General features: G+C 37.7%; 1 protein-coding gene across 1 annotated transcript in view; it reads right to left on the reverse strand.

Moving 5' to 3' along the window:
- Positions 1–25,405, reverse strand: part of DNAH11 (dynein axonemal heavy chain 11) — a 363,007-nt gene that overhangs the window by 255,094 nt on the left and 82,508 nt on the right. Inside the window, exons 24-28 of the mRNA XM_058446556.1 lie at positions 24,768–24,890; positions 23,907–24,029; positions 13,708–13,932; positions 12,095–12,186; positions 10,739–10,865 (exon numbers count right to left, since the gene is read on the reverse strand). Coding sequence (XP_058302539.1) covers positions 10,739–10,865; positions 12,095–12,186; positions 13,708–13,932; positions 23,907–24,029; positions 24,768–24,890 — 690 coding nt within the window. The remainder of the gene's footprint in view (positions 1–10,738; positions 10,866–12,094; positions 12,187–13,707; positions 13,933–23,906; positions 24,030–24,767; positions 24,891–25,405) is intronic.

Below are 25,405 nucleotides of genomic sequence, written 5' to 3' on the forward strand. Positions count from 1 at the left end.
GAGTTTGAGACCAGCCTGGCCAACATGGCAAAACCCCATCTCTACTAAAAATACAAAAATTAGCTGGCTGCGGTGGTGCACACCTATAATCCCAGCTACTCAGGTGGCTGAGGCATAAGAATTGCTTGAACCCAAGAGGTGGAGGTTGCAGTGAGTCAAGATTGCACTATTGCACTCCAGCACTCCAGCCTGGGTGACAGAGTGAGACTCTATCTCCAGGAAAAAAAAAAAAAGAGTAGGATACCAGCACCCATAAGACTCCTCAAGGTGCATGCCAGTTACTATTTCTCTAAAAAGGGACATTATCTTTACAGAAGTGAATTCACATAGTACATACTCTTTTGCATCTGCCTCCTATGGTTCGATATTATGTCACTTGAATTTATTCATGTTATCTGGTATAGCACTAGGTTTTTTTCATTTTTATTGCTATGTGGTATTCCACTGTATAAAGACAATACAATATATAAAAATATTTAGCCATTCCACTGTTAAGGGACATTTAAATTGTTTCCCATTTGAGACTATCATAAATAAAGTAGCTATGAAAATTCTTGTATACTTCTTTTGGTCCATCTATGTATTTCTGCTGAGTGTCCACTGAAAAGGTGAACTGCTAGATAAAAATGTATGATATATTCCTATTTAGAAAATGTTGTTAAGCAGTTTTCCTAAATAGTTGTACTAATTTACAATACTGATGGCTAGATATGAACATTCCCATTACTCCACATCCTTTCCATTGTTTAGTGAGTTTTAATTTTAGCCTTTGGTGGGTTTGATCTTGATATCTCATTGTATGAGCAAGTATACGTGTTTTTTGAATCCCAAATCATATCAACAATTTAGGAAATATCTACACAAATTAAAAAGAGAAGGGAAAATGAATACTTTACTAGGCAGAGTATTTCAGTCTAGTAAAGAGAAACACATTAACTTATGATGTTTTCACCAATCTTCCCAAACTCACTGGTGTCAAAACGATATCAGGGTATTCAAGAAGGGAAAAAAATTAAAGAAATAAAGAAAACAAAAACTTGGATTAGTACTTGTTTTAATCAATTCTTTGCTTTGTTTTTAAATTTCAAGTAAAATATTTTAAATCAGTAGCACATAAAGTCCTTGATACTGATGAATGTATATCCACATAACATATATAAATATGTAAATACATAACTAACATATATTAATTAACTTTGCAGTATAACAAAACACCCCAAGATTTACTGGCTTCTTCACCAGCCACAATTCTGTGTGTTGGTTTTGGGTTGCCTCAGCTAGTCCAGCTGGGCTCTCCCACACATTTGTAATCTGCTGGTGATCGATGGCTTCTCTCACGTGTGTGATGGTTGCTCAGCTGGTAGCTTGGGTATAGGCATGTTCATCTCATTATCCAGCAGGCTAGGGTTGACTCATTCATGATGGGATGGTTACAGGTTTCCAAAGTGCGGCAAAAGGGCAAGTGATGGTATACAAAAAATTTTCAAGCTTTTGCTAATGACACAGTGGCCAAAACAAGTCATATGGCAACCCAAATGGAGAACTAGTATCTAGCCTTGATCAATATGGCCATATCACATTGAAAGGGCATGGATACAGGAAGGGAAAGAATTTGTGGCCAATTTTACATTATTATATGTTACGTACTTTTATTGGTTCTTTATGCACTTTGTTTTGCCTGTTACTTAGAAGCCAAACAGACAATACCTACTGCTTTCTGCATTTGGTATATAAGGATACTGAGGTTCAGAAAGGTTAAGCAATAACATAGCCAGTAATCAACAGAGCCAGTATTTAAACTCACATATATATTATTTCAATGTTTCAATGTTTTTGGTACCATTCCATCTTCTAATGATTGGCTAATGCTCCAATTTTGTCTAGTTCCATACAGTTGACATTTCAGTGTTCATAATTTTTTGGTATAGATCCAAATTTCCATCTAGTGTCATCTTCCTTTTGCTTGAAGAACTTTCTCGAACATTTCTTGTAGTGCCAGTCTGGTGGTGATGAAATCTGTGAGTTTTTGAATGTGTTAAAACATCTTTATTTTGCTATCCTTTTTAAAAAAGGTATTTTTACTGGGTATAAAATTTTAGGGTTACAGGTGTTTTTTTTCTTTCAGTACATTGAAACTGCTACTCCACTGTAGGCCAGGTGCAGTGGCTAATGTCTGTAATCCAAGCACTTTGGGAGGCCGAAGTGGGCAGATCACAAGGTCAGGAGATCAAGACCATCCTGGCTAACAAGGTGAAACCCCGTTTCTACTAAAAATACAAAAAAAATTAGCCAGGTGTGGTGGCAGGCACCTGTAGTCCTAGCTACTTGGGAGGCTGAGGCAGGAGAATGGCGTGAACCTGGGAGGCGGAGCTTGCAGTGAGCCAAGATCAGGCCACTGCACTCCAGCCTGGGCAACACAGTGAGACTCTGTCTCAAAAAAAAGAAAAAAAAAAAAAAAAAAAAAGAAGTTGCTACTCCACTGTCTGCTTACTTGCATTGTTTCCAGTGTGAAGTCTGTTGGCATCCTTATGTTTGTTCATTTGTATAAAATATGGCTTTATGGATGATTTTGAGAATTCTATATTGTTTTGACCAATTTGAGCAATTTGGTGTAGTTTTCTTCCTGTTTTTTTGTGTTTGGGCTCATTAAATTTCTTAAGTCTGTGAATTTACACTTTTGTACTTTTCATCAATTTGGATAACTTTTGGCTGTTGTTTTTCAAATATTTTCTATCGTTCTTCTTGTTCCCCACTTTGGGAAGTCCTAGCACACATATTAAGCTCTCTGATATTTTCCAGGTCTCTACTTAACTTTTTGAACACATGAAATACACATATAATTACTTTTAATATCTTATTGGCCAAGTCTATCATCTGTGACAGTTCTGGGTCAGTTTTGATTTGTCTCTTTTTTCATGGGTTGAATATTCCTATTTCTTCACATGCTCAGTAAACTTTAATGCAATGCCAGACATTGTGAACTTTACCCTGCTTAAAAATGAATATATTTTCACTCCCATACTTTTGAGATTTTTTTCCTGGGATAAATTACTTGGAAGGAGTTTGATCCTTCTGGATATTGCTATTTAAGGCTTGTTTGGTGGGACTAGAGCAGTGTCTAATCTAGGGCTATTTATTCCCCACTATGAGGAAAGACCCTGTCAGTATTCTGCCTATAAATTATAAGGGCTTCAAGCCCAGTTGGTAGAAACAGCCATTATTTCTTGCCCTGTTGGAGCTCATTGGGCACCCAATACTTCTTTCCCCAGGCCTGGGTAGTTTCCTCACATATAGTGCACTCTGCCTAATACTCTCCATAAGTCTCTGGAGTTCTCTTTGTACAACTCTTTCCTTTGTGGTACTCAGTTCTGCAAAGTATAGCCACTCTGGACTCTGTCTGGGTTTCCCTTCATGTGCTATGGCCTGGAAACTCTCTCAGGACAGAAAACTGAGACAATCATAGTGCTCACTCCATTTGTTCCTCATCTGTCATGAATCCCCACTGCCTGATGTCCAGTGTCTAGAAAACTGCTTTTTCATACATTTTGTTGAAACTTTTCATTGTTTTAGGCAAGAAGGTAAACCCAGTTCCTGTTATTTCATCTTGTTGTGGTTTTGATTCACATTTCCCTGATGACTTCTGAAGTTGAGCAACCTTTCTTACGTTTACTAGCCATCAGAATCTTTTTTTTTTGTGAACTGTCTGTTTAAGTATTCTGCCCACTTTTATATTAGATTATCTGCCTTTGTTTTTTTGTTGGAGTTCTTTATATATTCCATATATGAGTCTTTTGTTTGTATTGCAAACATCTTTTCCCACTTTGCAGCTTGCAATGTTATTCTCTTAACAGTATCTTTTGATAAGCTAAAGTTTTAAAATTTTAACATAGTCAAATTTATCCAATTTTTTCTTTATAGTTATGACTTCTGTGTCCAATTTAAGAAAATTTTGCTTAGCGCAAGATTATGAAGATATCCTTCCTCACATGTTGTTTCACCTTTCACATTTAGATCTACATCCATCTGGAATTGATTTTTAGATATGGTAGATATCTAATTTTTAGATATCTGATTTAGATATCTGATTTTTAGATATAGTAGATTCCTCCTCCCCCTATCCTGGCAAATTTCTATCCAATCCACCTTAGAACCATTTCTTATTATTGTTTGATTCTCTGTATATATCCTCCTTAATGGGGCCTGAGTTCCAGTTTTTATTTTATTTTTCTCCTTCTTTCAAGTTCCATGAGCCTCTTGAAAGCTCTGATCAGCTTCTCATGCCGTTGGCCACATCTATGAATTATCAAATGTCTTGAGGAGAAAAGCAGCACCAAACACTAGGCAAATCTCTTTGTGCTTTCTTCTGCTGCTATCTTAGCCCCTGGAACACTAATTCTTCAATACTCTTTAAATGCTCTTCAGTGCATTTAAACACATTTAGTTAAATATTTCATCCAGCTTTTCTAGTTGTTTCCAGAAAGAACAGCACTCTGTTAAAAGGTAATCTGTTATAGCTGGAAGCTCTATCAACTGAGTTTAAGCTGGAACTGAACAACCTTCATCAAGTGACATCAAAGCAAGGCTGAGACCAGAACCATTTCAGATTCCACAGAAGGGTCTAGAAACTCCTTGCTGGCAGGATGCCACATTTATAACATTTAATTTTTGGATCTCATAACATTGAAGTGATATTTTACTTTAATCTCACATTATAATAACCTTAATGTTGTTGTACAACTTATACATTGGCTATGGAGAGAATTCCAAAGGGGCTACAATAGAATACAATGCAGTGGCAACACATATGCAAAATGAAGAAAAAATTGTGCATACTGTTATACAATTTGTGATTAACCACATATTCATCATTTTGAGAAGATAATCAAGAATAATCTCCATGGGATATATAATTTATGGCATTTATTTTGAAAGTAGATTCTCTATTTTCTTGTCACACACCTAAATACCTGAACCTCTAGGTGAATCAGGCTGCCTTTATATTAAGGTATCCATTTACAATGTTGCATATTCATAAGTCATGCCAAGCAGAGTTGCTCTTACACTGTACTTTCCGTGACAGACTACACTTTCACGAGCAGCTTCTATTCCTTGGTCCTCAGCTGCAGGTAAATAGAGCCAATGGCAAGATGGTCAAAACCATGACCCCCTTTTCTGTGTCCTTTTGCTCCTTCTTTCTCATTCCTTCTTCAGCCCCAACTTAAACTCAGGAGCAACCACTTCCTCCACATTAGATACATCTTATCTTTCCAGCTTTCCACTTCCTTTAGGAAAGTTAGAATTTTTTTATGGATTTCATTTTAACTAGAACTCATTCATTCTTGCATGCCCTCAATTTACCATGTATATTTTGAGTCTTTTTCCTATTAATTTTCTAAAGAAGAATATCCTCCTGTCAGTGAAGGTTTTGGCATACTATGAATGATTATTGAGCTCCATCTTCTTAAAATTCATATGCTGAGACACTTTTACTCTATCAGGAAGATAACCAAATGGAAGCTCTGCATAAAAACATACTGCACTTGTGGGAATGTGGGGTCTAGATATTTGCTCCTTTAAGATCCAATGGTGCTTTTTATCCCCTAATATAAAGCTCATTTCTCACAAGCACCTTTTTGAATGCCAATATTTACAGTCTATTAGAGGCATCAGTTGACTGCCATCTGTCTCATCACTGCAATTTAGGGGATTTCTCCAAAGACAAGTTGGCAGATTTCCTTGTGTGTAGATTGGTGCAGATGCCCTTGAAGGGCATTTCTTCATGCAAACATTAAGCGTTCCTGAGTATATGTATCTTGTCATTTTAGAGAATGCATCGTGGCTTCAATTTCCACAGCTACAACCATCTAGCAGCCACATTAAGTCATATTTTAAAAAGGTGAAATTAATTTTAATGTATATTTAATCCAGTATATCCCAAAATATTATCACTCAACATGTGAGTAATATAAAAAGTGAGATCTTTTCCATTATTTTATTTGCAGCAAGTCTTTGAAACCAAGTATGCATTTTATATTTACAGCATAGCTCAATTTGGATTTTTTATCTGAAAATGCTACACCTGTATTTTCATTTCATACAATATGCAGGGGCAAAGGTAGATTCACACACCCAAGTTGTTTCAAACACACAATGTTTTCCAATAACTGAATCAAATATCAATTTTTAGATTTAAATCAACTGCAATTCATTACAATAAACAGTCAGTTCCTTGGCTGCCACGTTTCAAGTGCTTAGTAGCCATGTAAGAAGCACAGCTACCCCATGAGAAGTACAAGTAGGGCCGACCACGTTGACATCAAGTCTTTCTTTAGTATAGCTCTATTGTGGATCAGCTTCTCCAAACCTAACCTTTATGGAGAAGTTAAATGTTTCATAGACGAGAGAAAGAAAATGTGCAAACTGTTCTCAGACAAAAAGACCTTTCACTTCATTAGGAATCAGTGGTTAAAAACACCTTGATTGCCCAAAGTTGTCAGTTATTTTAAGGTAGTATATAACAACCTGAAAGGGTGCAAAAGGGTAAACTGATATTATTTTGTTTGACTTTAACAACTATACTAGTTCAGTTAAAAAATACAAATGTTTTTCTGAAAGGGGAAAAAAATACCAAAGAATGTTAATACTGAATCCCATAAGGACTTCAGGCCAGTTGTCCATAGCTATTGCACCATGTCAATAAATCCCGCAAATACACCTTTAAGTTTTATTTCTACAGCAACTACGAGAGACTTCTACCACTGAAGTTAAGCAGCACCTGTATCCACCATCCTTTAGTTAATCGATAACCTTGGGAGGTCAGGCTAAATTTTGAGGGAAGAAAATTTTTAAAACTTGACCTTAACCAAACTTACTCTTAAGCTGATAATTACTGACAGCATTCTAGACACACCAATTTTATCACTCTGCCATTCCAACTCTTGTATCTTAAACTGGGAGTTTCTGCTTACAGAATATGGGGGCTGTAGTGGTTATCAGACCTCCCTGGCTGCTCTATTCAAGCTCATCACATTCCACAATTAACTGCAGAAACTCTCACTTGGACCAACACTCTTGAATGGAGTGTGGGTGAGTAAAGCAGGGGGGCCTGGAAAATTCAAGTCATTCGCAAGATGCCAAGATGAGTTATCTACCCACAAAGGGCGCCTTTTATGGGGAAATTGCATTGTTGCTCCACAAGCTGCAGTTGCCATGTTATCTCAGTCACACTACAGGGAGCACATTCAGGAATGTTAGCACAAAAGGCATAGACGGAAAGACTAAGTCTGGTGGTCTGAAACTGATGCTAATATTGAAAAGAGGGTAAGAGAGAGTGGCAAGATCACACTCTTGGCATAACAGCCTGTAGCATTAACTATTCCGTAGTTAGTGAGCAAGAATTCAGAATGCATGTTGAATTTGCAGAACCATTTCTTTCAGGGAAAGAAGCCGACTATGGCTCTTGATGACTCAAATGGCCCTTAGCTCATTCTCAACAAGTCACTCTTGGATGGTTATTTGTACCACAAAGGCTGCTGAACACTTCTTCTAATAATAGACCTTTAGTAAGAGTGTGATAGCATTTTATGTAAATTTTAATTGTTCAAAATTTAAGTAGTGTACACCAAAAGACCTCAATGAAATCACATTTTGGGCACGACTTGGAATACAAATTTTCTCAAAATTTCAAAATATATCAAAAATATATGTAACCACTTCAAATCTGTGTGTCAGAACCGTAAGCATGTTTATACTGTGGCCACAGGACTGGATCCTTTTAGCTGGCGAGAAGAAATACCCACCTCCCTTTGTTAGCATGGTGCCATTCATCAGCACAGCTGTGAGGGAGTTTGGAGAGCTCCATGCTGTGATTTTAACATTCAGCTTCATCATAATTTCAAATGTTTCAAACGTCTTATATAATCTAGTCATTCATTAAGGAGGGGTACTAGTACTGAGCAATGTACCTGGAATTCAGGGATTTAGAACGCATGATTAAAATGCTGTGAATGGGGTAGGTGAGAAGACATCCACAGTAAGTCACACTGATAATGGAGAAGATAGCACTCTGTAAAATACCGAAGTCATGATGTAAAAAAATTTTTAGAAGGATTTAAAAAGCACATCACTGAAATTTGAAAAGTAAACTGGCATCAGGGATGCACAGACTGTGAGTCAACATGTAGTTTAGCTAAGGCATGAAGGATTTTTTGATGATTTAAAAGGAGGGTGAACAGAGTTGGTGACAAGAATTCATTGAGTGATCTTTTCCTCTAGCACAGACTAGGACTTCAATTAAGGACAAAGAGGTAGTGAGTATGTGCACATTCTGAAGGTAATGGATGTGGGTTAGGACAGTTAGTCCTTCCAGGGTTTGGTAAGACACATCTCAATACCCCACGCTTCTCTACCTCCAGGCACGCCTTCTACAGAAAAGTACCACAGGGAGGAAGAGGGCAAAGGAGGCCATCTGCACAGTGTGAGTTATCAGCCACGACGGGGAGGCCATGGCATCTCCCTCCCCTTTTGTGGGTAAGGTAGAAGACTGGGTCCCCCAACCTCTAGTCTAAGGTCAAGCAAGAGGAATAGGAGAATCACTCATAAAAACTCTGGGCACTAGTAGTAAGTGAATCTTTGATGTGCCCCTTGTTTCGACATCTGCCTAGGTAGAAAACGAGAAGGAAGATGGAACCAGGTGTCTGGTTACACTGCCAGGAGCAAGAACTGGAAGGATTAAAGTGGGGGTGGCTCTGGCATATACATCCCTGGGGAGGTTCCCTTTGTCCAGAGGACCTGCACACATGTTCCACCAGAAACCCAGCACGTGAATCCTTGCTGTTAAGGGTGAAGATGGAAAGTCACTGCTGGTGAGGGAAGCAGGAGCACTCATTAAGAAAGGGCAACGACAGACAGATCACACCCCTAAACCCCTCCCCATGATAAATGGGCAGAGACGGGGGATGAAAGAGCTGAAGTCTCCCTCCCAACCCCAAGTTATTAAATGAAGGTTTGGCCTTGACATGGAGATGAGATGGAAATTTCCAGCTGGAATATGCTGAGTTGCTTTTGGTTTATTTTTTAAGTTTTTAATAAGAAAGGGGGAATAGGAAATTATGATACCTGCTGGAGATATTATTAAGGGGTCTGCTACCTGTGCAAAGAGATTCGGCAGGGCACATGTGAGATTAGTAACTGCAGAAAGATAAAACTGTTTCATGACTGTTATTCCATGGAATTAATATTATTCAATAAACCAGTCACATAAGCGTTCATTGTGTTTAAATAATATGATTAAAAGAAAAAGAATGCTTACCTACTTACAGATTTATGCACCTCTCTGCTAACTTACTGAAAATTCGTTTTGCATTATAAGCATTTCAGATTTGAAAAGTATTCAGAAACATGTACTTTCATGAAATATAATACCTGCTACCCTCATACAGTCACCTTGGGCAGAAGGTTCAGCTGCTGGTCATGAGGATAACCTCAGGGGTTTATTGAAGCATAGTGTAGTTACAACTATTATGTTTCAAAATAGTTTTTTAAAGGCATCTAATTGTATGCTAATAAGTACGTAAAAGATGGATATAGTAGATTCATAGTCAATTTAATCACAGAGATTTTATTTGCAAAGCCATCTGGAAATTAGCATGAATATACAAAACAATACTACCTGAGTGGTGAACCTGATCACGTAGCCCAAATTGTCCAAAAATTCTGTTACTAATAGCACAACTCCACTTGTATTATCAACAACAACAATAGCCAACCAATTGAATTTAGGTTCAGTTAAGTGACGAACAAGAGAGAAATAATTAAGATAAATACTGTGCCCAAAGAACAGCAAAATTCAAGGAACTGCAACGTGAAGACACAAATTCTAAAGAAAATGGCACAAAAATATGTCTAGAGTAAAATTTTTCTGAGAAAAAAAAACATGGAGATAACTCCACAATTACATAGCACAAGCTTCAGTTTCAAAATAATCTGTAATATACAGTCAACTCTAGGAGTGACCAGCTATGTCAGCCACAACAACTGTAAGATCTAAGTGAATAGGACTGATTGAGTAGGTCTAAATGAAAGGCAACATTCTCTTAAAGTTTATAGGAAGGAGTGCTTTGGAATTTGTACAGTTTGTCCCTGATCTGAGCTCTCAGATTACATAAGATAGTACCTGTTTTTATTTGCTTTAAATATTGACATGGGAATCAGCAAAAAGGTGATGCATTCTTTTTGCAGAGATAGGGGAAAATTAGAGGGTTAATTCGGGATGATCCTGAAATGATACAAATCTAACTTGGACAGCACTGAAGATGAGCCCAATGTCATAATTATGAAGGTGACTCTGGAGGGAGGAGTAAGAAGGTACCAGCCATGGTCTCGTTTCAAGTGACCCTTTCTCCCCTAGGAAAGCTGCTAACCAAGCAATGGATGCTCCAGCTCTTGTCCCAGAATTCTGGGGGATTTGGCGACAGTGTTTCTTTCCATCAACTTCTTTCAGCACTGTAAGCCTTACACACTTAATATAGTTTCTCTTTACGGAGCACCAGACAGTTATTCTTCCTACTCCCTTTTGCACAGCCTCTGACATCCCTGTGATGCTACATTACAAATTTTAACTGCAGATTTTCTAGTTCCTGGCCCATGTGACATGACAGGTAGCATTTGACAATGATAGAGACACTATGACATTCCTCAGCTAACACAGTATAATACGAGACTTTCCAAAAAATATTACCTGTTTAGGCTGAGCTCCTTTTGAGAGAATGTCAAGTAAATCAGCAGAAGAGATGAAATAGAAGCGAGGAAAGGCTATGCGCTTCGTTTCCAGGTATTCAGCAAGAGCTTTTTCACAAAGAGAAAGCCTATATGAATGAAAAACGTTTTTAAGCATATCTTGTCCATTCAGTCATTAAAATTTCAGCAAAACAAAACTCAAGTCCTCTCTGTCCATTCATTATAGTAAATTCACTGTTTAATAGGTAGCTTACTTCCTTCTTTTTGACACCATCATCTATCTTGCTTATGACTAATATACAAGTTATGCCAAGTAGAAGAGTACTACGCCAAATACACACACACACACACACACACACACACACACACACACACACCATTAGTTGTGGCTAAATATGAATTAGACTTAGGTTTACGTTATTCACTGCTTTTCCTCCTAAACAGCAGTGGAGAAGACTAGGTCGCCATCCTTCAACCTGAGAGCAAAATGCACTGGTAAGAAGTAATTGGTTTACGGCCTTCTTTTCCCCCACTGGATGTCTATAAAACACAAGTGACTTCCCTCCTGTCAGGTATTCAGAGGAGTCATACGATCCAGAATTGGTTCCACTTTATTGCCCTTAGCAGAGCAGGAATGACCCAGAGGCAGAGCCCCAAAGCCCCAAAGAGCATCACTCAACTGAAATAATTAACTTTGCACTTTTTATTACCAAAAAAACTTTCAGACTATAAAACTGCTTTGTTTATGTAATATTTTATCTAGATCTTTTCCTTACCTTGTACTAAAAAAAGGATTGCAGTTCCACAACCCATCATTTTAGTAGCAGATCTGCCCATTTTTAATCAAAAGCCAGAATATTCTTATGACCACTAACTGTTATAGAATTAAACGTGAAAATTACTTTACAAATGGCCCTTGGGACAATGATTTCAAAAATGCTACTGTGCTCCCTCAGGATAATTTCTAATAAAATGAAACTATATAGAAACTAAAGGACTACATTAACTGAGTGCAATCCCAGTTCCTGGCACACAGTAGGTGCTCAATCAATATTTACAGGATAGTTTGATGAAATAATTGATCAATCATGTCAATTCTCTTGATAATAAGATACTCTAATTTTACTAGTATAACACTCCTCTCAGAAAACAAATATTTTTGGGTTTATTTACATTAACTTACTATATATATGTTCCATGTCATATGTATGAGACAATTAGATAATTATAAGCAAAATTACAAAATAATTTAGTAGAGGTTGCACCTCCACAATACAGTATTAAATACTATTAGGTATGTGAAAAAGGATTCATAAAATTACACTAAATTGGTTATCTTATATAGCTTTATTCTTACCTGGACTGTAAATCTTTAAGTTTTTCATAGAGATTAGGTCTGCACGTTGCTTCTAACACATTTTCTACTTTGGCTGTCTTGAACATTAACTCCTGTATGAAAGTACAATACGGGGCCGTGGATATTAGAACAATCTTTTCTAAACTTTTAATCATTTTGAGAATAAAAAAATGAAGAACAAAGAATGAAGAGGCAAGGTCAAAGATACTTCTAAGAATGTCTGACACCACATCTGTTTACTTTTGCTTTTCAACTCTTAGATGAAGATCAAAAGCAATGTACAAGCACACCGTTTTTATCAAAATAAAAGTGATAAGCATTATCACCCCTTTAGGCCCACATAGAATTTTTCTCTTCTAAATCAAATGAAAAAGAATAAAGGCAAAAGGAGACAAGGAAGGGAGAATGGGAAGAGGAAAAAGAAGAGAAAAGGAGACAGGTAGGAGGAGGCGGGGATGGGGCGGGGGAGGAGAAGGAGGGAGAAAGGGAGATAGGGAAGAAGAGAGAGAGAGAGACAGAGAGAGAGAGAGAATGAGAGAGCGCCCAGAATCTTAAAAAGCACACCTACGTATAAAAATGAGAGAGATCTAAACAATCTATTTGTTCTTCCTCAAACGTTAAATGACTTAAAATTTATCTGTGACTTCTACTTTAGGTAGACATAAAAAACCTTTTAATCTCAATTTTTATGAGAAAGAAATAGTCACTCTCCTTTGCTAGAAATCTCTCCAATCAATTACCATTATGTGCACCATGCCACACGCTTTCTATGGCTTTTACAGAAAAGAAAAACCAAAACTAGTAGTAGTATTTTCTACCTGTTGTCCTTTCTCAGTCTTTTACTTCTGAATATGAATCTGTTTACCTTTATTACCACAAGGTTCAGCAATCTATGGTACACGGGACAAATATGACCTGATGTTTGTTTTTGCATGATCTAGCAGCTAAAAGTGGTTTTTAAATTTATTTTGGAGACAGGGTCTCATTCTGTCACCTGGGCTGGAGTGCAGTGCTGCAGTCATAGCTCACTGTAACCTCAAACTACCTTGGCTCAAGTGATCCTCCCACCTCAGCCTCCCGAGTAGCTAGGACTGCAAGCGTGGGCCACCTTGCCCAGCTAATTATTAAAATTTTTTAGTAGAGAAGGGGTCTCACTATATTGCCTAGGCTTGTCTCGAACTCTTAGCCTCAAGCCATCCTCCTACCTTGGACTCCCAAAAGGCTGGGATTATAGGTGTGAGCCACCGAGCCTAGCCTACATTTTTAAATCATTGAAAAAAATAGAAAACAGTATATTTTGTGACACATGAAAACTATGTGAAATTCAAATTTCAGTGTCTACAAGTAAAACTTTATTGGCATATAACCATATCCATTTGTTTATATATTACCCATGTCTTCTTTCATGTTATAATGGCAGCATTCAGAAGGTGTTAGAGAGGCTGCATGATCCACACAGCCTGAAATATTTATTACCTGGCCCTTTGCAGGAAAAGTCTCCTGGCTCCTGCTTACTCATGCAAAAATATATTCATTTTTATAAATACGATGCTCCAAATCATGTTTCTTTACAAAACTTTGCTAGAATAGCATACAGCCTGTCTTTCACAAACCTTAAATTCAGCATCCACCCCATCAAATCTTCTAGCATCTTTCACAAGCTGGATTCGAATATCTTCTGAACAGACAAAAATGCTTTCCAGGTGAGACCAAGTTCGCTGGACTTCCATCCAAGTGAAGATGACCGAGTCTGCTATGTTTAATTTATTTTGCCAGCTTAACACTTGCTCAATGAAATATTCTACATACTTGCTTTGAAGAAGAGTCTGCAACTGAACCTAAAATAAAGGCAAAGAATTTTAAATAGTAGCTAAATTTAGTAGAATGTGAGTGCTATGAGGGAGGCACTATATCTACTCTGTTTATTGCTGGATTCTTAGACCTAGCACGTAATATCTGGAACTGGCATTTAATAAGTTTTTGCTAAATGAGTGAATGAGTGAATTAATGGTAGTAAATATTCATATTAACATTTTTCCAAAAAGAAAAAAAGATAAATATATGCAGCTGTATCTCATATGTCTTTCTCAAGAAGGCCCTGCATCTATTGCAGGCAGAAAAAAAATACTGTGCATTGGGGGTTCAGCACTGGGAATTAAACTGTATTCTTTCATTGCTCTTCCCCTCATCCCTATTAGTCATGCCAAGATTGTGTAGGTATGTGTTTATTAATCTTAAAAAATAGGCCAGGCGCAGTAGCTCACGCCTGTAATCCCAGCACTTTGGGAGGCCAAAGTGGGCGGATCACGAGGTCAGGAGATTGAGACCATCCTGGCTAACACGGTGAAACTCCGTCTCTACTAAAAATACAAGAAATTAGCTGGGCATGGTGGCAGGCACCTATAGTCCCAGCTACTCGGGAGGCTGAGGCAGGAGGATGGTGTGAACCCAGGAGGCGGAGCTTACAGTGAGCTGAGATCACACCACTGCACTCCAAGCCTGGGCAACAGAGTGAGACTCTGTCTCAAACAAACAAACAAACAAATAAACAAACTGCCCCCCACCAGCCTGCTAGGCCCTCCAGCTTCCACTTTCCTCCCTTTTCCGTTTACTGCTAGGCTCCACAGCTCTCCTATCACCAGTGCTTGTTTTTGTTTTGTTTTTTCAAGTACTGGTTGCAGTTTTATTTTGAAAAGAATGCTATAATTAATGTGGTTTTTGTTTCTCATGATATATTAAAAGAAAAGCTAACAAACTCTATTTTAATTAAAATATGGCTAGTATGTCTGAAACGCTTCTATCACACAGCATTACACATCTGCTTAACTTAAATGTTTTAAGTCTGTCCTCATATGTCTTTTTTTCCCTTCCAACATTTATTTTGGGTTCAGGGGGTACATATGCAGGCTTGTTACATAGGTAAATTGCATGTTATGGGGGTTTGGTGTGCAGATGATTTCATCACCCAGGTAATGAGCATAGTACCTGACAGGTAGGTTTTTGATCCTCACCCTCCTCCTGCCCTCCACTCTCAACTAGGCCCCAGTGTGTATCATTCTCTTCTTTGTGTCCATGGGTACTCAATGTTTAGCTCAGCAGTGCTTGTTTTAATACCATGCAGTCTAGCTAGTATTTCTCACTATTCTATGACATTGAAATCTCAGAAAGTCACTGAGTAGAATGACCTCTACTCCTCATTTTTCCCTACTCTAGGTATTTAACATACTTGACTCTTCTTTGAGGGAAAAACCTCATGCCTTGACTTCTCTATGATATTACAGTATCCTGTTTTAAGCATTTCTCTGACCACTCTCTTGCTGCCTCCTTTCTGTCTCCTCCTCTTGTTCACCGAATTCAGCCTTTTCCAATGCTCTATTCTCAGCTGGCTTACCTCCTTTACTCTCTTTATCTAGTTCATCAAGTCTCAAGATACTGACAGTGAACTCCCAGCTACTAGCTCTTGGCTGAACCTCTGTGTTGAGCTGTGGTCTGGTGTTTCACCTTTGTGTAAATGTCCTCCACATTGAATAAACCAATAATAATAGTGTCATCTGTCCAAACCAGTTTCTTTTCCTAAATGTCTTATGTCTAATAATAACACTAGTGTTATTTCCTCTGAATAGTTTGTCTCTTCTACATTTCTTTTCATGTCTGAAGAGATGCTAACACTATAATTTTAGAATTCAGGACCATATATCATGTGCTCAGACTATCTGTCCAGGCCTACCTTTCACTATCCCCATAAAGAAAATCTATATTCCAAGGAAACTAGAGTCTTAACATTACCTTTGAATGGTAGAGACACCCTGTCATTCCAAAGTGCTACTAATATTGTCCTCATTGCCTAAATACCCTTTTCTGACTGCCATTTTTTCAAGAATAATAGACTATCCTTCAAGTCTCAGCATGAGCACCATCATCTCCTAAGGCCCTCCCTGGGTCTTCCACCCACCTTAATCACAAAGCCTCTCTGTCTCTTCTTAGACTCCTTAGAGTCCTTTTGCTTGTCTCCCTACTCAAGTGCATCTTCCTAGAGAACAAGTGTTCATAACTTTGGATCACAAATGGTATCATACCTGGAGCCTGTAACAATTAGATGCTCAATGAATAAATAAATACATGTTGAGTATTAGAACTAGGAAAAAGTAAATAATCACAATTTAAAATTTTAAAAATCTGATTTAAAATGTATATGAACCCAACATCAGAGAACCTAAATATATAAATCAAATATTAACAGATCTGAAGTATGAGATAGACTGCAATACAGTAATAGAAGGGGACTACAATATTCCACTTTCAACAATGGATAGATCATCTGGACAGAAAATCAAGAGAGAAACAGTGGACTTGATAGACCTAATGGACATAGACAGACTATTTCATCCAATAGCAGAATACAGATTTTTCTCAAGTGCAAATGAAACATTCTCCAAGACGGACCATGTGTTAGGCCAGTGATATGGTTTGGCTGTGTCCCCACCCAAATCTCATCTTGAATTCCCACATGTTGTGGGAGGGACCCTCTGGGAGGTAATTGAATCATGGGGGCAGGTCTTTCCCATGCAGTTCTCATGATTGTGAATAAGTCTCGCAAGATCTGATGGTTTTAAAAAGGGGAGTTTGCCAGCACAAGCTCTCTTGTCTGCCACTATGGGAGATGTGCCTTTCACCTTCCACCATGATTGTGAGGCCTCCCCAGCCATATGGAACTGTAAGTCCAATAAACCTCTTTCTTTTATAAATTGCCCTATCTTGGGTATGTCTTTATCAGCAGCATGAAAATGAACTAATACAGTAAATTGGTACCAATAGGGTGGGGTGCTACTGAAAAGATACCCAAAAATGTGGAAGCAACTTCAGAACTGGGTAACAAGCAGAGGTTGGAACAGCTTGGAGGGCTCAAAAGAAGACAGGAAAATGTGGGACAGTTTGGAACTCCCTAGAGACTTGAATGGCTTTGACCCAAATGCTGATAATAACATGGATAATGAAATCCAGGCTGAGGTGGTCTCAGATGGAGATGAAAAACTTGTTGGGAACTGGAGCAAAGGTGACTTTCGTTATGTTTTAGCAAAGAGACTGGTGGAATTTTTCCCCTGCCCTAGAGATTTGTGGCACTTTGAACTTGAGAGAGATAATTTAGGGTACCTGGCAGAAGAAATTTCTAAGCAACAAAGCATTCAAGATGTGACTTGGGTGCTGTTAAAGGAATTCAGTTTTATAAGGGAAGCAGACCATAGAAGTTCAGAAAATTTGTAGCCCGACAATGTGATAGGAAAGAAAATCCCATATTCTGAGGAGAAATTCAACCTGACTACAGAAATTTGCAAAAGTAACCAGGAGCCGAACGTTAATCTCCAAGGCAATGGGGAAAATGTATCCAAGGCATCAGACACCTTTGTGGCAGACCCTCCTATCACAGGCCTGGAGGCCTTGGAGGAAAAAGGGGTTTCCTGGGCCAGGCCCAGGGTTCCTGTGCAGCGTGCTGCCTAGAGACTTGGTGCCCTGCATCCCAGCCACTCCAGCCATGGCTGAAAGAGGCCAACACAGAGCTTGGGATGTGGCTTCAGAGGATGCAAACCTCAAGAATTGGCAGCTTCCATGTGGTGTTGAGTCTGCCAGTGCACAAAAGTCAAGAACTGAGGTGTGGGAACCTCTCCCTAGATTTCACAAGATGCATGGAAATGCCTGGATGCCCAGGCAGAAGTTTGCTGCAGGGGCAGCATCCTCATGGAGAACCTCTGCTATGGCAGTGAAGAAGGGAAATGTAGGATCAGAGCCCCCACACAAAGTCCCTACTGGGGTACTGACTAGTGAAGCCATGAGAAGAGGGCCACTGTCCTCCAGACACCAGAAAGGTAGATCCACCGACAGCTTGCACTGTGCACCTGGAAAAGCTGCAGATACTCAACACCTGCCTGTGAAAGCAGCTGGGAAGGAAGATGTACCCCAAAAAGCCGCAGGGGTGGAGCTGCCCAAGACTGTGGGAACCCACCTCTTGCATCAGTGTGACCTGGATGTGAGACATGGAATCAAAGGAGATCATTCCGGAGCTTTAAGATTTGACTGCCCTGCTGGATTTCCAACTTGCATGGGGCCAGTAGCCCCTTTATTTTGGCTAGTTTCTCCCATTTGGAATGGCTGTATTTATCCAATAGCTGTACCCCCATTTTATCTAGGAAGTAACTAACTTGCCTTTGATTTTACAGGCTCATAGGTGGAAGGGACTTGCCCTGTCTCGGATGAGACTTAGAACTGTGGACTCTTGAGTTAATGCTGAAATGAGTTAAGACTTTGGGGGACTTTTGGGAAGGCACGATTGGTTTTCAAATGTGAGGACATGATTTGGGAGGGGCCAGGGGCAGAATGATATGGTTTGGCTGTCTCCCTACCCAAATCTCATCTTGAATTCCCATGTGCTGTGAGAAGGACCCAGTGGGAGGTAACTGAATCGTGGGGGCAGGTCCTTCCCGTGCTGTTCTCGTGACTGTGAATAAGCCTCAAGAGATCTGATGGTTTTAGAAAGGGGAGTTTGCCTGCACGAGCTTTCTTCTCTTGTCTGCTGCCATGTGAGACATGCCTTTCACCTTCCACTACAACTGTGAGGCCTCCCTAGCCACATGGAACTGTAAGTCCAACAAACCTCTTTCTTTTGTAAATTGCCCAGTCCTGGGTATGTCTTTATCAGCAGCATGAAAACAGACTGATACAGCCACAAAACAAGTCTTGACAAATTTAAGAGAAAAAAATAACGAAAAGCAGTGAAGACTGTCTACAAGATAAATAACATTAAAAACTTTTGAAAACCTGAGAAAGATATAAATATCCAGGTACGAGAAGGTCAGAGAACACCAAATAGAACTGACCCAAATAATACTACCCCAAGTCACATAATAATCAAACTCTCAAAGGTCAAGGACACATAGAGAATCCTAAAGCAACAAAAGAAAAGAAGCAAATAAGATACAAAGAAGCTCCACTTTGACAAGAGACATCTCAACAGAAAGAATACAGGCCAGTAGAGAGTGGAATGACATTTTCAAAGTGCTAAATGTAACAACAAAAAAAAAACCCTGCTAACCAAGAATACTGTGTCCAGCAAACTTATCCTTCAAATACGAGAGAGAGATTTAAGTATTTTCCCCAACAAACAAAAGCTGAGCTAAATCACCACCACCAGACTAGTTTTACAAAAAATGCTAAAGGAAATTCTTCAATCTGAAATAGAAACACACTGACAATGCCGGGCGCGGTGGCTCACGCTTGTAATCCCAGCACTTTGGGAGGCTGAGGCGGGCGGATCACGAGGTCAGGAGATCGAGACCACGGTGAAACCCCGTCTCTACTAAAAATACAAAAAAAATTAGCCTGGCTAAAAAGAAAAACAAAAAATTGAAATTTGAACAAACACAGAATTTCTAGTATATAATGTGTTGTATCATTCATACCCTAATCTATCAAAAACAATAGCTACGGCAAACTGTTAAGAGATAGACAATATAAAAATATACAAATTGAGACAACTAAAGTTCAAAGTGTGGGGTGGGGGGAAGGAATGGAGTTTCTTCTTCATTTTTTTCTTCAGGTTTCTTTTTTCTTTGTGATCTAATATAAGTTGTCATCTCTTTAAAATAACTTGGTATATTTTTTCTAAGCCTCATGGCTTAGATAGATCAGTAGGGTGGCTACAGTTTACAATAATCTATTGTGTATTTCAAAAGATCTAGAAGAGAAAAATTCCAGTAGTTTTAGCACAAAGACAAATATTTAAGATGCTGGCCATCCCAATTACACTGATTTGATCTTTACATTTTATATGCATATATTATCACATGTACCCCCAAATTATGTACATCTCTTATCCATTAATGTAAAAAAACATAAACGTTTTCTAAGTCTGCCAGATAATCTTAGATAAAAACTTAAGATCAAAAATAACATCAAGTATTTTTCCAATCACAGTGGCATAAAAGTAGAAATTAATAACAGGAGGAATTTTGGAAACTCACAAATACATGAAAAATAATAACATGCTCCCAAACAACCAATGGGTCAAAGAAGAAATCAAAAGAGAAATTTTAAAATATATTGAGACAAATGAAAACAGAAACACAACATACTGACACTTATGGAATGCAGCAAAATCAGTTCTAAGAGGGAAGTTTTTAGCAATAAATGTTTACAATAACAAGAAAATCTCAAATAAACAACTAAATGCTAACCCTTCAGGAACTAGAAAAAGAAGAACAAACTAAGCCCACAATCAATAGTAGGAAAAAATGATAAAGATCAGAGCAGTAATTGATGAAATAGAGACTACAAAGACAACAAAAAGACCAATGGAATGAAGAATTGGTTTTTTGAATAGTAAACAAAACCAACAAACCTTTAGCCAGACTAAGGAAAAAAGGGAGATAACTCAAAATCAGAAATGAAAAAAGAGTTATTACAACTGATACGACAGAAATACAAAGGATCATAAGAGACTACTATGAACAGTTATACGTCAACAAATTGAAATGGTTAAGTTCCTAGAAACATACAACCTACCAAGACTGAATCAAGAAGAAACAGAAGATCTGAACAATGAGTAAAGACACTGATTCAATACTAAAATATTTCCCCTCAAAAGAAAGGCCTAGGACAGGAGGGCTTCATGGTGGAATTCTGCCAAACATTTAAAGAAGAACTAATACTAATCCTTCTCAAACTCTTCCAAAAAAACTTAAGGAGAAATACTTCCAAACTCACTTTATGAGGCCATGATCATCCTGATACCAAAGCCAAACAAGGACACCACAAGTAAAGAAAATTAGAAGCCAATATCCCTGATGAACATACATTAAGAAAATCCTCAGCAAAATACTAGCAACCTGATTTTAACAGTACACTAAAAAGGATCATTCACCATGATCAAGTGGGATTTATATCAGGAATGCAAGGATATGCAAATCAATAAATGTGATAGACCATATTTAACAGAAAGGACAAAACGATATGAACATCTGAATATATGCAGAAAAGGCATTTGATAAAATTCAACATCATTTCATGATTAAAAACTCCCAACAAAATTGGCATAGAAAGAATGTACTTCAGCACAATAAAGGCTGAACATGAAAAGCACACAGCTAATATACTCAACAGCAAAAAATCAAAAGCTTTTTGTCTAAAATCAGGAATAAGATAAGGATGCCCACTCTCATGCTTCTATTCAATACAGTACTGGAAGTTCTAGCCAGAGCAACTAGACAAGAAATAAAAAGCACTCAAATGGAAAGGAAGAAGTGAAATTGTGTCTGTTTGCTGATGACATAATCTTATATTTAGAAAATCCTAAAAGCTCCATCCTAAAACTGTTAGAACTAATAAATGAATACAGTAAACTTGTAAGGTACAAAACCAACACACAAAAATCAGCATTCTTTTATACTAACAACAAACTATCTGAAAAAGAAATTAAGAAATCAATCCCATTCACGATAGTAAAATACTTGAGTAAATTTAATCAAACGAGGTGAAATAATCTGTATACTAAAAACTACAAAACATTGGTGAAAAAATGTAGATAATACAAATAAATTGAAAGGTATTCAGTATTTAAAGTTATCCCAGTATTTAATATTGTTAAAATGTTCATACTACCTGCTATTGTACTACCTGTTATTGTGTCTCAAAGCTCATGTGTTGCAAACTTAATCAACAATGCAACAGTATTTGAGGTGGGACCTTTAAGAGGTATCGAGAGGGCTCTGCCCTCATTAGTGAATTAGTGAAAACAAGAAAGTGGATTCTTGTCAGTCACCATGTGCAACAAAATTTTACAGAAGAAAAAAACAAGTAAAAGAAAGTGGGTTCATTATAATGACTGGGTTTGTTATAAAAGTAAGTTCAACCTTCTCTTTCTCTCTCTTACCATGTGACGCCTTCTGCCATGTTATGACACAGCAAGAAGGCTCTCACCAACTGCAGCCCTTTGATCTTGGACTTCTCAGTCTTCAGAACAGTGAGCCAAATAAATTACTGCTCATTGTAAGTTATCCAGTCTGCGGCATTCCGTTGCAGCAGCACAAAACAAACTAAGACATTACCCCAAAGAGATCTAAAGAATCAATGCAATCCCTACCAAAATTCCAATGTCATGTTTTCCAGAAATAGAAAAAAGAATCCTAAAATTTATATGAAATGACGAAAGACCTAGAATAGCCCAAACAATCTTGAGCAAAAAGAACAAAGCTGGAGGCATCACACTACCCGACTTCAAAATCCATTACAAAGCTATAGTAATCAAAAGAGCATGATACAGGCATAAAAACAAACACATTGACCAATGGAACAGAATACAGAGCCAAGAAATAAACTTACATATTTATGGTGGATTTTCAACAAAATTTCCAAGAACGCACAATGAAGAAAAGACAATTTCTTCAATAAGTGGTGCTTTGAAAAGTGGATATCCACAAGCAGAAAAATGAAATTGAACCCTTATCTAACACCACATAAAAAGATCAACTCACAATGGATTGAAGACTGAAATGTAAGACCTAAAACTATAAAATTACTAGAAGAAAACTAGGGGAAGTGCTCTACAACATTGGTCTACAGAAAGATTTCTTGAGTATGACTTCAAAAGTACAGGCAAAGGCAAAAAACAAAGAAATGAGATTGCATCAAACTAAAAAGCTTCTGTATAGCAATGGAAAAAAAAGAGTAAAGCTACAACGCATGGATTGGGAGAAAATATTTGCAAACTATAGATATAATAAGGGGCTAATTTCCAAAATATATAAGAAACTTAACTCAAAAGCAAAAAACCAAGTAACCCAATCAAAAAAATGGGCAAAGGACCTAAACAGATATTTCTCAAAAGATGACTTACAAATGACCGACAGATATTTGAAAAAATGTTCATCATCCATGATCATCAAGGAAATGCAAATTTAAACCACAATAATATATCACTTCACACCTGTTAGAATGGCTATTATCAAAAAGACAAAAGATAAGTGTAGGTGAGAGTCTAGAGAAAAGGGAACCCTTTTGCGCTCTTGGTGGGAATGTAAATTAATACAGCTTTTATGGAAAACAGGATGGAGGTTCCTCAGAAAACTCAAAATAGACTTACCATATGATTTGACAATCCTACTTCTGGGTATATACCCAAAGGAAATGAAATCAGTAGCCTGAAGACCTATCTGTACTCTCATGTTCATTGCAGCATTATTCACAATAGCTAAGGTATGAAAGCCATCTAGGTGTCCATTATGAGATGAATGGATAAAGAACATGTGGTATATAAACACAATGGAATATCACCCAGCCTTTAAAAAGAAGAAAATCCTGATTTGCAACAACATGGATGACCCTAAAGGACATTATGCTAAGCAAAATAAGCCAGGAACAAAAAGACAAATACTGTATAATGTCACCTACACATGGAATCTAAAAAAGTTGAACTCATAGAAATAGAGAGTAGAATGATGGTTACCAGAGCCTGGGGGAGGGGGAAAGAGGAGCTGTTGATCAAAGGGTACGAATTTTCAGTTAGACAGGAGGAATAAGCTTTAGTGATCTATTGCACAGTTGGTGACAATAAATAATAATGCATTGTATGTTTCAAAATTCCTAAAGGAGATTTTAAGTGATTCACCACAAAAAAAATGTTAAGTATATGAGACGACGGTTAGCCTGATTTAATCATTCCACATTGTAAACATATATCAAAACATCACATTGTACCCTATATATACAATTATTTGTCAAATAAAAATAAAATTAAAAATATATGCAATAAAAATATCCATCTTACTTGGTTGTGCTCTAGAGTTTCAAAAAGTTGTTCATCAGACTTTAGTAATGGAATGCCTGTTCGATAGTGAACTTCATAAGAAAACTTCATGGTTGCCCAGGTCTGACTGATTTCAGTAATAACCTAGTAATCAACAATATAAATTAATTAATGTGCACAAAATTTAATTGAGAATCAATATCTAGACTATTATCTGGAATTAATTTTTTTCAATTTTCAAAAATGCAAACTGATATCAAATATTATTGGTTTCAGTTTTTTCCTCCAAGTAATTCATGGTAATGGGGTTTGAAGAATGAATTTTATCACATCAAAGGAATGAGCATCACAGTAACGTCAAACTTCTATTGAATGTGAGTTTATCACCCCTAACCAAAACAGAATTTGAGAGCAGGAAGGGACTTAAATGTTTGATAGATATTATTTACAAATTAGCCAGCATGAAAAAGGTAATGCCTTAAATGTGAATGAATCTCAGTCTTCTGTGTGAATCTGGGTAAGTTAATTACCTCTTTATACCTCAGTTTCCCCATCTGTAAAATAGAGATACTATTACTTACCTCAGAAGATTAAATGGGTTAATATAAATACAGCACTCAGAGTGGTGCTGGCTACAAAATAAAGGATATGTAAGTATTTTCCGCTATAATCATCATCATCATCAAGACCAGTCCTCGTGTTTTACCGTGGCGTAGAACGATTCTAGTTCCTGCTCATCCCACACCGAATGAACAACAAGGAACAAACTGGGACTCGTCTCTCCAGGCTCCCAGGACATCAAAAGGACTTTTCTCTAAGTTGGCTTCTATGCAAATACCCAAAATTAGCCAAGTAGAAATGACCCAGCCCCGAGGACACTACCTTCTCAGTCCCCAGCTCTTTCACCGCTTTGTCCACAATCCTTCGGACATCATCTTCCACTCTGTGTAACTGCACTGCTAACAAATCTGCCAAAGTTGTGGCTTCATTTATTACAAACTTGACCTGATTAGGGGGAAAAAAAGGTAGACTTTATATTCCACATATATTAATGGTTCCTTTTCCCTAAAGGCTGGCGAAATGAATCTTAACTAAAATATACTCAAGTCAGGTGCTGAGTACATCTCTCGTCTTGAAAGATGTAGACAATCTAAGACATTCCTTTTTAACTCACAATTCCTCAGGCGTCACCTGCTGGAAGCAAGGGCCAAAGTTTAGTCACATCCGTGCTACATTATTTTCTTTGTTTCACATCTTTCCCTTGTCAGCACGTTTGTTATCTCCTTTGCCCACAAAACCCATTTTTAAGGAGAATCTCATTGTTTATTTATTATAATTTGGTTGAAATCCAGGGAATCAGGTAGTGGCTCATTTGTCTTTTCTTCCTAAAGAACCCTATTTACTGAACATAACTCCCAGCTGCTTCTGTGATTTAACCTAGTTATATCACTAATTTAATCTCAGTTCATTGGCAAAAAAGTCTTACTCACAGTGTCATTATTCATATTTACCATGTGAAA

The sequence above is a fragment of the Hylobates moloch genome, unplaced genomic scaffold (genome assembly GCF_009828535.3).
Source record: "Hylobates moloch isolate HMO894 unplaced genomic scaffold, HMol_V3 SCAFFOLD_1, whole genome shotgun sequence".
NCBI classification, from domain to species: domain Eukaryota; kingdom Metazoa; phylum Chordata; class Mammalia; order Primates; family Hylobatidae; genus Hylobates; species Hylobates moloch.